The following is a 16,911-nucleotide window of genomic DNA, read 5'->3' on the forward strand; positions in this document are numbered from 1 at the left end:
CCTATTGTTTCATTCTTACGCAAAAGAAAAAAAAATAGATGAACGCGAAACGAGAATCATGCAGGGAGTGAATGATCGTGCGAAAATGGAGGCCGGTAGCAGATCGCAACGCGACTCGGAAAAGGTTGCAAACTCAAAGCCAATGTTTTTGCCCAAGGGGAGCGGTGGGTGGTCTCACACTCACGTACACGCACCACAACCTCACAGTAGCTTAAGCTCCACTGCCTTGCCTTAATGCGTTCACCCCCTCCGGTTGTGTGCGAGGGAATGATAATTGAAAATAAATCCTTTATTCCGGTCCTTTTAATCCGCCACCGAATGCCCCGGGTGGGGGGAGGGTCCTGGGATGTGGTCGAGGTCGACGTTAAGCGATAAGTACCGCGCGTTCTCGTGCCCAACAGTACTCGTATTCGTTTGTTTGCGTCCGAGATTGATGCCCAAATAGAGTGTCCGTTCGTCGTCGTCGTCGTCGTCGTCGTCGTCGTCTACGTCGGGGTTGTCGTGGTCGCTGTGGTCGTGGTTGAATATTCCCGGAATCGGGATGCCAATCGAAATAGCCCACATTGTATGAGACAACTCCGATGCCGGCTGACGAAGTTGTGGGTTTTCCGGGAAATGCTCGTCTATCACCGGAGTGCCTTGAGGAGAGAGAGAGCTCGGCTTCCATTGTCTCGCCTCATTTGTTTTTGGAAGGGATTAGAAAACTTTTCGGCCAGTGGCAAGTTTAGTGGAATGGTTGACCCCGACCCTAGGCACAAACACATACCCCACCGCATGTGTCCCATAATGTTGCTTTCGATACGATCTCGGATATTAACCCAATAATGCTGGTTCCCCCGAACAACGTCCGAACGGCATCGGCTAATGAACACGTCCCGTACACGTGGTGTACCGAAGTGTAATAAATAGTGGTGGCCAAAAACCAGCCAGCCACATTGTAGCGAGCACAAAATGAACGCCATACCGTGCAGGTGGCCACAGGACGTATCCGGTTGGATCGTTCGCTCGCTGGAACTTTTCAGCATCGCAAAATCGAAGCAGGCCGACCGACCCGGTTGCTTGGGTTTGTTAAAGTAGCGCAGCGTGCGCACTCTTCTCTTTAACTTCTGTTTGGCCACACTGGAGGAGGGTGCCCCCCTGGATTTGGCCTGGAATGTGCTTCTACACCACGGCACAAGCACACATTGATGGAAAGTGCAACGTGCACTTCCTGCCACATCAATTATCCCATCGCTTCCATCCATCGTGGCAGGGCCCGGAACAGGGCAGGGCGTCTGCTTAGTTGAAGTGCCTTGAAGGATGGTAGTCCGATGGTCACGTTGGAACCGTGTCTAGTGGATGTTTTTGTGAACACATTCTGACAGAATTATGGCAGCTCCCGTATGTGCACCGTCCCCTTCCGTCTCTTTACTCGATCCGCAGCGTGTCATAACACCATTTAGTGGAGGGGCCATTCCAGTGCCGCGCTAACGCCACGGTGAATGACATTCCGAATGGGTTTTCGGGGCAACAGCTGCTGCTGCTACAGCAGGAGATAGAGAGCAAGTGGCCGTTACAGGTCACGGGGGGCCGGGAACCTTGTAAACACATTTATACCGCGCACACATGGCCACACCATCCGTCCACTCCTCCGCTGCAGCAGATATTTCGCAAACTACTTCAACGAGTGGCGGCACCAATCAATTCCCCGGCAGCGGTTGGTTGCATCTTCTGGCCTGCCTGCCTGCCTGCCTCGGTGTGCACGGCTGTCCAATTTTGCAATTGGCCTCCACGGCACACCACGTGTGTAGAGTTCATTTGTAATGGGTCGTCCAACGACCTGATGCTGGAACCACGGAGATGGAATGGTGCGGCCGTACACCGACGACCGACGACCGACGGTCATCTAACTCTCGGCCGGCCAACGCCGAGCCATGTAAATATTTAAACTAATACCCATAAACAAACCGATTCGAAATGACCACCGACCGTTTAGCACCCCCCACCGGGGGAGGCACTTGCCAAGGATTCGGTGTTTCCGTTCTTTTTCCCACTCTTCCCTTTTCCTATGCCGGTCGCTGGTGCCTGCATGCTGTTTGATCATCACTTGGTCGCATGGTCAGTGGTAACGGATAATCAAATTAGCACCGAGATGATGACGAGCCGGGGAGGGGCCGCTGTGTCACAGAGTTTACGTTACGGATCGGCTTCCGTCTCGAGTGGCACGAGCGCCTTTGCATGCCTTTGCTGCATTCGGAACTCAGTGATACTGGCGCACCCGGTCACAGAGAATCGCAGCAGCAGCTATTCAAATTCAAATAAACTAAATGGATCTAATCGAAACCCGAGTGTAGCCAAGGCCATACCGGGCAAGCAATCCCGGTTCCTGGTGCAACCATTCCACCCAGCCATGTGCACGAAGGCAAATAGAGCAATCACACCCTGTGTTCTATCCGGTGCAATGGGGGGGACCCAGTAAACGGGGATGTAAAACACATTTAATCAAAATAAAGACCCCAGACCCACTGCCCCGGACCCGGGGCTCTGGTAAAACTAACAACAGTCCGCATCTCGCATCTGTCGGGCGCATGTTTTGCTGCAACCGATACCAACCAACGGCCATATTGAAGCTTCATCGGATCGATCCGGGTTTTCAATAAAGCTGGCAGATATCTTTTATCATCGAGGAACAGTAGCAGCACGGGGGTAGCTGTGGCAATGTGGGATGACAAACAAGAGAAAGCCACATTCGCAAGGAGAATCCGGTGCGGGTTGTATCGCTACGCCAGTTCCCGTACAGATCCGCATCCACAGAAGATAGATTTCCCGAAAGATTTGCTCTGGTACGGTTGCCAGCACTAGCTCTAACCATCCATTCGGTCGATGGCCGGTCGATAGCGCAGCTGATTTGTGGGCAGCTGCAAACAATTCGATCCTTTCCGGAACTCTCTCGGATCTATACACCCGACAAAGAGTGGAACCGAGTGGCCACTGGGAGGGTCAATTTGACGCGTGTCCATTGTGAGCTGCTTGCTCGATTGTCAACGCTGGGGGGGCGAGAAAAACGGTGCCACAGATACACAGCCAGAGTAACCAACAGAACGGATGGTACGGTAGAATGGCCGTAAAGAATCGGAAAAGGATCGAACGCGCTACGCTCGCTCCTATTTACGCTCCCAACGGAACGGAACGGAACGGAACCGTGTAACCATGTGGTGCCGAATGGTTCCGGCAATTTAATATTCTCGACCATCGAACACCGGCACCCAGGCCACCACACCGGGGACCGCGATGAAGGCGTGAAAAATCGAACGTCAACGAACGCTCAACCCCTTTTTTCTGACGGCCGGCGAGAGAGAGAGAGAGAGAGAGAGATATCTATTGATTGATGAGGCCAACAGACTACGGCCTACCGGGTGGAAAAGATAGAACCGATGACAACCGATATGGCCGCTCGCGGAACATATCAATCTTCTACCATCTTACACCGAGTGTACGTACAGGTGCCCGAGCATGTCATGTCGCGTGTCAGGTTAGGCAACGGAACAGGAGGGCCAGGACAGTTATCCCACCGGATATCGGTTACTGGGGAGGGGCAACTGTCTGCAAAGGATTGTCGACACAATACCGAAACCTCGAACGATTGCTGACAGTTGATGGTTTTTTTTGTGTGTGCGGGACAACAACGCCGCCGCGCCCTTTGAGGATTCGTTCTTTTTTTTTTAGATAATCGGACGTGTAATCGATGGGATGTGTCGAGGGCAAACAAATTGAAGCGTTTCGTGATTTCCGGTAGTAAATCCAAATATTACCCGCCCGTGTCAAGTGGCGACCTTGGCCAGGGATCGTGTAGTAATCTCGAATTGAATTAATCTTACGATGGTACCAATCCCCTCGAGGAAGCTTTACGCATGGCGGTCAACATGGCTTACTGGTGGGCTCCAAAAAGGAAGCGCTGCTTTGGCACAGGGCTTGTTTGGATCCACATCCAAGTGGCCATTAGTCGGAGCGACACATTCCATTTCGGAATCGGACATCTCCCTTAACGTAGGATAATCTCTGTATTACGCAGCTGACATCTGAACATCGGAAGCACCCGGAAGCGGGTCGTCTAGTGGCTGGCGAAACCGAAAGCAGACAAAAACAAAAAGGCAGAAAAACGCTCGGAACAAGATATTTCTTAAAAACCACAGCACCACACAGTCCTTGAAGCAGGAGCTCCACATGGGAGAAAATCAATAGCACGGGACTCTGTCTGCGAAGACGCGAAGACGAAGATGAACGGAGCTACCGAAAAACGATCCAACGCCACGCGTCCGAATCCATCTGGTCAGATCGATAAGACCGTCGGCATTTATGGCAAGTGATGGTTTTACTGCATCGTAAAATGGCACGTAACGAAACACGATAAAACAAATCCCTAAATGAATATTTACGGTTCTCCCACTCCCCCCCCCCCCCCCCCCCCCCCGGATCTGACGGGGACGTTCGTGCAGAGCGCGAGAAAATAACGTTAAGATTGAAATTAGGACGCCCGGGCGGTTCAAACGGTATGATCGAATCGGTCACCCTTGCCTGGTGCCCTTTCTGGAGGCCGGAGCTAGTGCGGAATGTTTGCTTACCCTTTGGACCAACCTTTCGGTGGTTCCGATGGTTCCGGAGCCGGGATACCGGGAGACAAATTTAGAATGTTCTTCTTCTTCGTCTGCTTCGTTCCCTAATGGTGGCTACCTAACCCGCAGTTATTTCGCAGATAAACAGTAACATAGTACTCCGAATGTACCTTTTCCGTCTCCTAGACGACGCGTCTCTGAAAATGGCATTCCAGCTACGCTGTGGCACGCAAACGGCGCACCAACCGGGAGCTCGTGCAATTTCGCAGCGGGCACAGTATGTTCCACGTTGTTTATCCAGCGTAAACGAGAATCGCGGTTTCATTCGGAAGAAACCATTTGTACCACGTGCTGTTGGCGCTACTACTGCTGCTGCTATTCGCAGTATGACACGAGTGCGCCGAGTAGATATCTCTGTACGGTGGTAAGGTTTCACCGTTCATGATTAAGCAACGGCGGCTTGTCTGCCTGATGAGTAAGTTTACCGTCAACCTTTAGGGCTTTGTGTCTTCGATCCGTTATTTATCAAACAAGTTTTTCCACCAGCTGCCGCCACCGGTGAAACACATGGCCCTCATGGTGGAATGCTCATGTGTGACACAATGATGCCAGGCAGCAGGAAAGGGGAACCCCCAAAAACCAACCGTCCCGCGTGCTCTCAAACTTTCACATTAACAATCTGTCAAACGCATCCACTGCCAATGTTTCGGGGCCAATAAATTTGTAACGTACTACACATGATGTCTGAATGTAAGAAGAATGTCCTAGAACCACACGGAGTGCCTTTTTCCACCACATTATTCTATGTTGAACGAAGGACGATTAACGTACTGGTGGAAGGACGTCGACGTCAAAGTCTCTCCATCGAAGAAACAAGGTGGACGGGTTGGCTTTGAGAAGGAACCCCGTTTGTTGCCCAAATTTGCAATAACTCATTCGAAGGGATGATGCTGTAGTTGGTGGAGGTGGAGAGGTGAAAGTTTCCTCGTTGCTCGCTCTCAGGAAGGACCTCTCTGACTCTGAGCTCCAAGGGACCTCTGTGCGCGTCCCATGATGGGGTGCCGTTACGATATGAAATATGGCATACAAAATGTATCATTCTTTTCATTGCTACTGCTCATCATTTGTACAGATTCTTCTCTTCGCAAGTGGCCCCACGACCCCGGCAGTAAATAGGGTCTGGCATGTCCTTGAGCCACGTGATGGTGGCCCCGCTCCCGTGGTACCCTTTTCCGTTCGCCGCCCGCTGCTGTACGCTTCTGGTGAAAGCGGAGCAAAAGAGGAAGTTGGAAATTTTTCTTTCTGAATGTTACGACACCCGGAGATGGTAAATGGCACAATATTCGAAACCCCCCTGCCCCGACTGTTGATGGTGTGGCGCGTGTCCGCTTGGGGAGGAAATTTAATCGTTGCAATGGAGGCGCCACACTGTGTTTGTGTGCAACCGAGAACGGATTCATTCGTCAGGAATTTTTATGTTTTCTTTCCAACTGGGGTGTCTGGCTGGAAAATTAAATTTTGCCACAATGAAGCTCGACGGTGGGGAGCGGGAGAATGGAATGACAAAATGAGACGGAAGAGAAAAAAACAATTAAGCGCTCGAGTGCCATCCACAGTCTCGTGTGTTAACACCACAGCTTCAGCGCAACAGAACCGTCCCCGGGAGGTGGGGAGTGGGACCACTACAGGTTTAATCCGATAATCTAGCGAAACTCGATCCTGCAGCTTCCGGTTTGCAACAAAAGCATTCGGAAAATGGGAAACAAATGAGGTGGGGATTTAGTAATGGAAGTAGTGATGATATAGTAGGCTGAGGGTAGCAGTGGTGGTGCCAATCCTTCCCATTCGGGGTCACCTTCAACACATCCGACAACATTTTATGCCATTTCAATTCATACCACACCGTGCGATGAGCAAGATGAGCGTGAAATGCCGGTGCCAGAGGATGGCCTTTCGCCTTTATCATCCCGGACACAACGTGCGGCCACTGGATGTTACACATGCTTTATGCGAGGAGTTCATTAAATAGTAACTCCCTCCCATTAGGTGCCGCTCTGTTTGATGGATATGATACTAGACCGTGCGGTCCACACGGCCAAAAGGCTGCTTCCGTTTTTTTCTCCCTCTCTCTCTCTCTCTCTCTCTCTCTCTCTCTCTCTCTCTCTTTCTCTCTCTCTCTCTCTCTCTCTCTGGGCTCAGCAGTCCAGCACAGAATCACGTAGCACTCGTATCGTTCTTCGAGTCCGAGAACGAATTTGGGGCAACCTCCGTGCCAACTTTCGGAGCGGATTCGGAAAATGGTGCTGCATATCATGTGCCATAGGTTGGCAGTACCCGCGTGTCCGTGTTCGTGTCCGTAGTGCTGTCCCGTGGCGCTGGTGAGGGTGATGGCGATGGCGCTGCGACGAGTTTTACATTTCCTTGAAGTGTGATAAAATGGCGACCTACGGGCCGGTTGGCCCTCTACCTCATTCATTCTGAATGGCCGGAAGATTACATTTTGGCCGCACTCCATTTTACCAGACACTATCATACCTTACCTTTATGTGCACCCGGGACTGCCACGGGGGCCGTGGACTACCGTGAAAGTGAAAATACAAGCTACACGCCGCAAATTGTCGCAGGCCACGTGGTCATTTATTTTTATAGATTTTTTATTCCAAGCTCCCCCGAAAGATAGGTGCGGATCTGGCGGTCGCACACCTTGTACAGCAACGTTCTATGATGCTCGCGTAGCTGCACCAGGTCCCTGTCCGACTCCCCTGCCAGCCGGTACACCGTCAAACGACCATCCACTTCCCGGAAGTTGCCCGAAGGTAGCGGCTCGAGGGTAATGTTAACCTGCGCCAGATCGCTGATGTAGGCGCACAGCCGCCGGTAGCACTCCGATATGTTGACCTTGAGCACGATATGCTGGACCGCTTGGAATACGGTACACAGTAGCTCTTCGGCGAAATCGATCACTTCGTCCTCTCCGGTAGGATGCAGGTTTGCGAAGAACCCAAGATCGTCCACAATGACCAGGGTGTCCTGCGTTGGCGATAGTGCCCTCAATCGCTCGATGATTGATTGCAACAGCCTGTTGCCATTGGGCGCCGGAGTGTTGCCGCCGTCACAATCCGCGTACAACTGGGCCAGCACGTCGACGATGCACAGCTGACCCGACTCGATGGCGGCAGACGTGTTGAAGGTTAGCTTCTGGCAGGCGCTCGTGTAATGGGACGCGTTTTGATGGGTCGCAAACAGGAGCACGTGGTTGCGGGGTGATAGTTTCAAATAGTTGGTCAGTAGCGTCGCAATCAGGAAACTGCCATCCGTATCAGTTCGCTCCTGGACCAGTGTGATTCGCGGCTTTTCGACTGGGTTGGTGCATGGGTAACCGGCCATCGGCCAGCAGCATGCAGATAGAATATCTCTTGACATTCCCGAGCGGTGGTTGCGAGTGCAAACCTCAGGATGGGTGCTGGAGAGAAGAAGAGCATAAGTGATTCTCATTGCTGCGCTCGTTACTGTGTGGCTAATGGTGAAAATGTGTAAACGAGTTCCTTTGATCATGCACAGCCCAGCCCAGCCCTCCAACCTACATGAAACCAACCTCAAAAACCCTAAACATGCGGCGTCGGTTACTCGTGCGTTCGTCAAATATTAAAACACAAAACACACAATCCGGCCGACCGCCTACTTTGCAGCTTTTTGCTTTATGTCTGGCCGGTAACGCCGCTACTCTTGCACCGGGAGACCGTTATTAGGATGAGCTTCCGAGGGAAAGTGCCATGTTCTGGTGGGTATTTCCTTTGAAAAAAACAGTATTTTTGACTTTCAGTGACAAAGCAAGGTTACAACGATGACTGTACCAGCTGCTGGTCACTATTTGATAAATAGGCATACAGAAATACATGCGGTTGGCTGGTTGGGTTTGATTAATATTTTTTAATTAGAAGCACAAGTTAGAAAAATTTGCTCATAAACGAAAGGCTGCAGTACTGCACGCATTTAAACGTGGCACCCAGGGGTAAAGCATGAACATTTGAAAGGTCAGTATGTCCATCACCCTACGCTGAAGTAAATAGTCGTTCTCGCTCTTATTAATTTCCTTAATGCATTCGTCGGTATGATGTATGGGGATTCGATAGGGATCTCCTTGAATATATTGTAGCCTTGTTCGTTTATTATACTGGACCTGCATGGTGTTAAACCCCACCGGACGCTACGATTGGAGCAGCAATGGTCGAGAATACTTGATAGTTTATTCGATTTAAAAACATTTTAAAGCAGATCCAACAAAAATGAAATAATATTATCTTTAGAGAAAACAAATACAATTATACAAACACACAATATACCTAGGGTTTGTGAGTTGATTTCATTGCAAAGCGAGATCGAACCTTATAAGTTAGACATCACATTTTCATGCGAAGGAATCATAGCACTTCTCAAGCCAAAGCACATTATTGCGACAGAAGACGCAACATTTGTGCCCATAAACATCTGAAGATGATACTTCAAACTTTTCCAGCAAAAACAAACCCCAACCATCCTCCTGTACGGCAGCAAAACAATAGAGTGTCCCGTATTTAAGAGGCGTGCTTGTCGACAGTGCCCCATTTCGGCGTATCATTTTCGTTTAGTCACGAACCCTCAATGCTGCCTACGGTGAAAATCGACGCGTGCCGGTTCAGCTATCAATCTTATCAATGTTTCACCACGCATGTCGTAATTATCGAACGAAAACCGGCAAACGTGAACGGATGTGCCCGTTCCCATGAGGCAGATCATTTTTATTACGGATATATCATCAAAAACTGCACTTTCCTTTGCCAAAAAAAAAATGTGTCGCAAAAAAATGGAATTGCTTGTGATTCGTTATTAGGCATCATATAAAAGCGTACAATTTCCATTACTTCGATGAATTGCGTATCGCGAAGGATATAATAAAATTAAGATTGGCTTCATAAAACCTTCAATCCGAAGCGGTATGCGGTCAGAGGTCGGCGATCTGCAATTGGAGGGGTAACACACAGGTAAGCAAAAGTCGTTCACCTTGACCCCGAGGGAAATCTTTCACAAAGAACAGTGCAAAACTTCCTACAATGCCTGTCTTTTATTTTCCTCCTTTCCACTTACTAACTCACTCAACAGCTGTTGTCCCATTGATACAAGACTTTAACCACATACGTGTGAAACTTTTGCGAGTGCCAGTTTGCCGGTCCGAAGAAGGGACAAGTTTCGATGGTGGTAGCGTACTTCAAACGGAAAACTTCTCGTCTGTTGACCGCTGTTAGATAACAAACCGAAAATCGAGGGACGCAAAAAGAGCCACCAAGCAGCTTAAGACAAACAGAGCTTTTAAGATTATTCGAAGGTTGTTTTTTACCGCTGGTCCGGTCGGTTTGGCAGCGAACTTGTCGCAAGATAAACGGAACGTTGATAGTTTTTCTTCTCCAGCAATCACCTTTGGAGCCTCTAATGGATATACCTTAATTTTCCGCATCAATGGCACGGATAGAGTTCTAGTTGAACGTTCCAGGTATTTTCATTAAGCAGATGGATCATTTGGAGCTTACAATCGATATCATCGTCTTATTTCATTCTGGGTTCACTGATTCATTGGTGACTTATATTACGATACAAACAATTTTGAAAGTTTCTTAAAACTTATGATTGGTTTTGTGAAATAGTTCCATTTCCAATAGCAAAATATAAATTCCTAAGCCACCTCAAGGTTGACACCGCCCATCATTTGATAAGTAGTCCACCAATAACCGTAAAGTAAGATAAATCATCCCGTGGAACTGTGGGTCGATTATGTCGGTCTCAAAACAATAAAGCATAACTCATCGTCTTCTTTGATAAAACGCACGAACGAAGGGGAAGAAAACTTGGGCGACAACTTTTCTTCCATCCTAATCCCATCGCCATGCCGTAGAATGGCCAACGACGGCAAGAGATCACGTCTCGGCCAGCAAGGGGACACTTACGTCAATGATCGGTCCCCTGTACGCACCCGTTGGAAAATGTTGACTTCATTTTCACGCCTTCCTTTTTTGTCACATTTCCGCGTCGCGGCCTGACGCAGGGCACGCAGAAAAATGATACAAAGACAACAAGGAACATGTTTCATAACCCCAGGAAAATCCTTTCCCGTAATGGATCTACCAGACCGGCAAGTACACAGGGCGATAATGGCTGATGGGGATGATGATAGCGGTGGTAAAGATAAGAAAGATGCTGTACATTCTCCACATCTCGCGCCCTTATCATAATCCATCATCAATCAACGATAACAAAGGCCCCGGCCAACTGTCACCGCCAACGTGGATCGATTTCAAAAGCAGAAGGACGCCGGATCGAGAAGAAGTCGCCGTCTTTGAGATCGTAGTTAGCGCCGCTGGATGAGGAGACATATATGGGATGTTATGCATGGGGCTGATCCGTCCATTCCCGTGCGTCACCACCGAGAGCGAGCGGAGAAGCAAGTTTTCTTTCCCACCCCTAACAAAGTCGCTGACAATCACACAGATAGGTGATGATAATTTTAGCAAAGCGTACCCAAGATACCTGATAAGTTCACTTGGTCGGCGACCGTCGAGCGGAGTGGGCGCGTCTTTCCGAAGGAGTCAACGTGTAGTAGCAGCGCGAGGGTTCTCAGCAGAAGCCTTTCTTCCTGTGGTAAGTGCAACAATGTCGAGAGGGTGTACCCCACACAGCTGGCACCAGTTGTGGGCACTTTCAAGCTAGTCTAGAAACGACCTTGCGCTAGTCAGTGATTGTAGCACATTGTGTTGCTAGCCTGCGACCAACGGAAACCGGTACTGGTCGCTCGTCAGCTGAAAACTACAACGTGGTTGCCCTTAGCAACAACCCACCCGCAGCAGCCAGCCAGCCATGCGCTGATCGAACTAACGAAAACCGTAAACAAACCGCTACAAACGGCTCCGTACAAGTGTGAATTGAAGTGTGAAATGCGGCTGGCTCCACGACGTGCTTTAAAGGGACAAACAGAGGCCACTTACCAAAAAAAAGAGGATTATCAACCACTAGCTAACTGATCTTTAAGTGCACCACCGAAATCTTTGAAACGCGTTTTACCGCCGCATGTTTGTTTTGAGGAGAACGTCAAAACAACGCAGGGTTGCGTCGATTCGCCGGTGGATCGTTTAATTCAAATTTTTAAGGCCGGAATACACGAAGCGTAAACTCAAGCGTAAATATAAAATTAATTTACACTTGAACATGTTTACATGACCGGGTTGAGACGTGTAATCCGAATTACACTGACCTTTAATCGACTTTTGTGAGAAAAATAGGATCTTTTTTCCGAAGAAAAAGATTAAAAACGCTAGTAATGATCACTCACTATTAATGCAAACCACGAACAGGAAATGTAGTGGGGCAAATCGCTTGCAAACAGCGTTTACGCTAGGATTTATGCTCCGTGGACCTATAATCTCTTTTACATCGTGTAAACGGCAAATGTAAACTTTTTGGCATTACATTCTGAGTTTATACGAGAGTTTACGCTTCATGTATCGCCGGCTTTACGGTGAAGAGTTATTGGCCCAGGACTATCTACTTGTAAGTTTTGGCGTATTATTAGCGATAAGGATTAGTTAAACTTATCACATTTAACACGAGAGCTGAGTGTTTTCTTGTTGGATTACTCAAATTCGTTTGGATCCCGTTGGAAATGGCCGTGAGCTATGTAATTATTGATTTCGATCATCTTCAACATTGGCTCTGTATTGATAACACGCGGTATTCCATCCATACAGAGCATAGACAAGATAATTCCAAGTGGTTTGCGATAAGGAAAAGAATGTAGGGATACCCTTATCTTGGGGTTGTAAATGTTGGCCGGACGCCGCACAGCATTGCTCATTGTGCAAGAAATCGTCGTCGTCTGGGTCTGTCAATTACGTCACCATCCAAGCAACCAAAGTAAAAGTGTCGTTGCTGGTCCTCGTCGCTCTGCCACCGTCGTCGTTGCCGTCGTCCGTGTCGTCGTCGCCTTATTTTTGGCCTAAAACCACCTTCCCTGCCTTCCACACGCTCACGCCCTCGAGCCCCAGCACACCGAGCCCTCTCACGTGAGGTAAGACGCCGTGCATACACCCGCCACCGAGTGCTGCATTATCTTCCGCAAACAAATTGGGCATGGTTTTATCTAAAAATAAGTCCCCCGTGCTTATACACCTGCGGTGTTCGTGGCCGCTCCTCCTTAGTGGCTTTGCCGTGCTCTGTCGCGGTTCTATGAATGGTTAAATAGTAGTGGTCGTGGGTCATTAGGGTCTGCCCCTTTGCCGTGACCTTGGCAATCGCGGTTTTTGTTTACATATTCTTTGTTCCCTTCTTCGGCGCCTCCTGTGGTGATAATGTAACAGTCTCAGCTGTTCATGTGGTCATATGATTCTCACGCTGCTCTAGAAGGATTAAGGATAATCATTTCCATGCTTGCACCTCTTTCATTCCAGCAATAATGGCCGATGATAAGAAAAAGCGCCTCTCGTACTGGTACTTTGGAGGGCTGGCCAGCGCTGGGGCGGCCTGCTGCACCCATCCTCTGGATCTGCTTAAGGTCACACTGCAAACACAACAGGAAGGCAAAATCTCGCTGCTGCAGCTGACCGGGAAGGTGGTACGCACACAGGGTGTGCTGGCGCTGTACAATGGCCTGTCGGCTTCGTTGCTGCGCCAGCTAACCTACTCGACGACACGGTTCGGCATCTACGAGGTGGGCAAGCAAGCGATGGGCAACGATTCTGGCTTCCTCGGGAAAGCGGCACTGGCTGGAGCGGCCGGTGCGGCCGGAGGCTTTGTCGGCACACCGGCCGACATGGTCAACGTTCGCATGCAGAACGATATTAAGCTGCCAATCGAACAACGAAGAAAGTGAGTCCTGGTCATGGTTCTCTGGTTCTTCACACGCTAACACATTCTTTGCCTCTTTTATCTTTTAGCTACAAGAACGCAATCGATGGCCTATTCCGCGTGTATCGAGAGGAAGGCTTTGCCCGACTGTTTTCCGGTGCCTCGACAGCAACATCACGTGCTGTGTTCATGACTATCGGGCAGCTTTCCTTCTACGATCTGGTGAAAGATCTGCTGCTTAAATCAGGCCACTTTGGTGATAATCTCACGACACACTTCCTGTCCTCGTTGACGGCCGGTGCTATCGCCACAACACTAACGCAACCGCTGGACGTACTCAAGACACGAGCCATGAACGCCAAGCCGGGAGAGTTTAGCAGCGTTTGGGACATTGTGCGTTTTACGGCCCGGCTCGGACCACTCGGCTTCTTCAAGGGATACGTGCCGGCGTTCGTGCGTCTTGGACCGCACACGATTCTCACGTTCGTGTTCCTGGAGCAGTTGCGTTTGAACTTTGGCTACCTCAAGCCGGAAACGAAGTCAAATTAGGGAGACAAACCGGGGCAACCACTCACCACTAACCGTTACGGGTTTACCGCGAGCTTTTAAAGCAATTTGACACATTCCACTAACGAACAAGGAAAGCATGGAACAATAGTCGATGGCGCAACAATTGGCCATCTCAGTAAAGCCGGCGCCGATCGGTACTCGCGATGCGTACAGTACCGAGCGCTGTCTAGGGTTTTTTTGTGTTGTTGGTTCATTTTCAGATTACGGATAGTTTGACTCACATGGTGAGGACTCAACCCAAGCGTGGCAACGTGAGATTTTCTAGAGGGAATGCAAATATATTTATCAATGTTAGCTTAACCGAGTTGCAGTTCTATTTATGGTCGTTACACTTTGCTTTGTTGCATTTACGTCAAACCAGTGAATAGGACGTCAGCTACTGGACGTTCTCCCCCAGTGCTCCGTGCGTACCTTGTTTTTTCCCGGTTAAAAAGTAAGTTTCCAGCAGGACGAAGATTGTTGATTGAACACGGCGTCGATTGGAGCAGTTCGGACGAGTGATTCGGTGATAAAAAGGCCCGGCAATTTAACGATCCGCGGCGGAAAAGAGGCAAGATTTTCATAACAACGGTTTGACATCCCGCGAGGGTTGCTTCGACGGCTCGGTTGCCGGGAAACGCGTTTATACGGGATGGTTTGTTTTTACAGTCGAGGACAAAACTATTTAACTGATCCACGAATCCATGAAAAAGTTAATCCACGAGAAATTAAAAAGTTTCTGGGGTATTTTTAAATTTCATTTTAGGTTCCCTTCATTTGGTTGAATAGATGTCGTCAGGAAATCCTCAAAAAGTTTCACGATGGTACTTTGGAGGCCTGGCTAGCGCTGGAGCAGCGTTCTGTACCCATCCGTTGGACTTGCTGAAGGTGATCTACCAGATCGATCTGCGAACCAACCTGTCCATGTTTCAGCTTTCTCGCGAAATTGTGCGAGATGATGGATTTACTGCTCTGTATAGTGGCGTTTCGGCAGCAATCCTTCGCCAACTCACCTATTCGACCACCAGATTCGCCATTTACGAGCTTGGCAAGCAATCTGACTTAGGCAAAGACTCGGGATTTCTCGGGCGAATCGTGATGGCCGCTATCGGAGGTACTGTGGGAGGTTTCGTCGGATCTCCGGCGGACCTGATCAACGTACGAATGCAGAACGACGTTAAACTTCCTCCTGCACAGCGAAGAAAGTAAGCGGTTTGATTCGATTGAGTTTGATTCTACAGTTTATAATAACTTTTTTCTGTTCGTAGCTACAAAAATGCGATCGATGGTATTGTTCGCGTGTGGAGAGAGGAAGGCTTTCGACGGTTATTTTCGGGCGCTAGTTCGGCAACAGCCCGATCCGTTTTTATGACCATCGGTCAGCTAACGTTCTACGATCAGGCAAAGTACACACTGTTCCAAACGGGTCACTTCACAGACAATATTGGGACGCATTTTCTTGCGTCACTGATCGCCGGAGGTATCGCGACAACGATGACCCAACCGATCGATGTGGTGAAAACGGTTATGATGAACGCAAAGCCAGGTGAGTTCCGGAACATCGGTGCCATCCTACGACACATCGGAAAGATGGGCCCGGTTGGCTTTTTCAAGGGATTCGTTCCACGCTTCATACGGTTGGGACCGCACACGGTGTTAACGTTTATCTTCCTGGAGCAGCTTCGGATCCACTTTGGAGTGTTTCGGAATACGTAAGAATCTCAGGGAAAAGGGGGCATAGAATTGAAAGACTGAGTTTGCTTTTCTGAGCAATTGAAGTGCGAAATGTTTCGGCAAAGTAGTATTAGAATAGTTCTTAGCATTTCTTCAAGATAACAAACAACTGACAAAGTTCCGTTAAATAAACCAGCAGCATAGCTCAAATCTGTTTCTATTCTTTGTGTGTTATCATCCGAAAAAGAACATGTACTCCTCATTTGATTTAGTTCTTTAGGCGACTTTCAAAGACACTAGCTCTACTACATCCTGTTGAGTATCTAACTGACTTCTAAGTTTATTATAAAAGTAGACGAGACTATTGGAAAAAAAAGTAATTGGAAAGCGGATAGTCATTTGGGATGGAGAAGTGAAGTGCGAAAGATTTTTCAATTTTTTTATGATTAAGGAATATATTTAATTAATTCCTTACAAAGGTTGATTGCATTTTGCTTCGATTTTATACGTTTCAACTTCTAATAAAATTATGCTGCATCACCCCTTTGCAACGACATAAATTTGAAAATATGCTCTCTGACAACAGAATCCATGCGCCATGCACCACCAGCAGGCAGCTTTGGGGCTTTTGGATCGATTCTGGAGACCAAATTATGCGTACACCAATACCAGCGGCAGCATCGAGGAAAACATTAATGCTGCCGTTCCACCGGGCCCGAATCTCGCCGACGCAAGAGCGCTCCCCAGATCTCGGAGCAAGGGATCACCCCCACCCCCAACAATTTTTGAAACGGTGTGCGTTTGCTCCACGCCATGCTTCTCTGTCTGTGTCAGCATGGCTTTTATGCGTACGCGGTATGTTTACGCCGCTCCACAGCGAGAAGCTTTACGGTGGTGGTATCGGTCCAGTCCAAGAAGGCGAACGGAGGAAAACCCGTTTTCCCTTGGTCGGTCGTGTACACACCGTGGCACGTTGTGTTGGTACAATCGTGTCTCTTGTTTCGTGTCGCCCATCTCGCTTGCACTGCCGGTGCGCAAGGATCCTGGCCGTACCAACAGGCTGCGACCGTTCGTTGTTTCGAAAGCAAGCGCCATCGCCGTGCACGTTTTCAGTAGTAGTTGAATCGTAGTTTCAATCGGATGTGCCGTGTGGAACCGTCGGTCCGTTGGATGCGCGTGGTATCGCTCAATGCTGGGCGAGTCGAGCCAGTCGTGTGACTCGAACTAA

General features: G+C 49.0%; 4 protein-coding genes across 9 annotated transcripts in view; 3 read left to right on the forward strand and 1 right to left on the reverse strand.

Annotated features, from left to right (window-relative positions):
* Nucleotides 1–7,207: 7,207 nt before the first annotated feature.
* On the reverse strand, nucleotides 7,208–14,719 carry LOC126569053 (uncharacterized). 5 transcript variants are annotated; one of them, XM_050225853.1, is made up of 2 exons: nucleotides 14,442–14,719; nucleotides 7,208–8,055 (listed from the first exon to the last, which is right to left on the reverse strand). In XM_050225853.1, exons 1-2 carry the CDS (start codon nucleotides 14,591–14,593, stop codon nucleotides 7,236–7,238), a joined length of 972 nt encoding a protein of 323 aa, XP_050081810.1. In that variant the 5' UTR covers nucleotides 14,594–14,719; the 3' UTR covers nucleotides 7,208–7,235. The 5 variants fall into 5 exon arrangements, with proteins under 5 accessions (XP_050081810.1, XP_050081811.1, XP_050081813.1 ...); XM_050225854.1 differs by lacking the exon at nucleotides 14,442–14,719 and adding an exon at nucleotides 14,252–14,293; XM_050225856.1 differs by lacking the exon at nucleotides 14,442–14,719 and adding an exon at nucleotides 11,606–11,684.
* LOC126569054 (mitochondrial dicarboxylate carrier-like) lies at nucleotides 11,175–14,330 on the forward strand. 2 transcript variants are annotated; one of them, XM_050225860.1, is made up of 3 exons: nucleotides 11,175–11,261; nucleotides 13,064–13,481; nucleotides 13,550–14,330. In XM_050225860.1, exons 2-3 carry the CDS (start codon nucleotides 13,069–13,071, stop codon nucleotides 14,007–14,009), a joined length of 873 nt encoding a protein of 290 aa, XP_050081817.1. In that variant the 5' UTR covers nucleotides 11,175–11,261; nucleotides 13,064–13,068; the 3' UTR covers nucleotides 14,010–14,330. The 2 variants fall into 2 exon arrangements, with proteins under 2 accessions (XP_050081817.1, XP_050081816.1); XM_050225859.1 differs by lacking the exon at nucleotides 11,175–11,261 and adding an exon at nucleotides 12,485–12,684.
* LOC126569055 (mitochondrial dicarboxylate carrier-like) lies at nucleotides 14,387–15,875 on the forward strand. Its single transcript, XM_050225861.1, has 3 exons — nucleotides 14,387–14,463; nucleotides 14,776–15,214; nucleotides 15,278–15,875. The coding sequence occupies exons 2-3, from the start codon at nucleotides 14,799–14,801 to the stop codon at nucleotides 15,723–15,725; spliced, it is 864 nt and encodes a 287-aa protein (XP_050081818.1). The 5' UTR covers nucleotides 14,387–14,463; nucleotides 14,776–14,798; the 3' UTR covers nucleotides 15,726–15,875.
* Nucleotides 15,876–16,815: 940 nt separating this feature from the next.
* LOC126569301 (uncharacterized) overlaps nucleotides 16,816–16,911 on the forward strand; it is a 170,072-nt gene continuing 169,976 nt past the window's right edge. Inside the window, exon 1 of the mRNA XM_050226282.1 lies at nucleotides 16,816–16,911. This exon is cut by the window's right edge and continues 325 nt beyond it. The gene's annotated coding sequence lies outside the window, so the exon portion shown is untranslated.

This window comes from Anopheles aquasalis, chromosome 2 (genome assembly GCF_943734665.1).
Source record: "Anopheles aquasalis chromosome 2, idAnoAquaMG_Q_19, whole genome shotgun sequence".
Classification (NCBI taxonomy): domain Eukaryota; kingdom Metazoa; phylum Arthropoda; class Insecta; order Diptera; family Culicidae; genus Anopheles; species Anopheles aquasalis.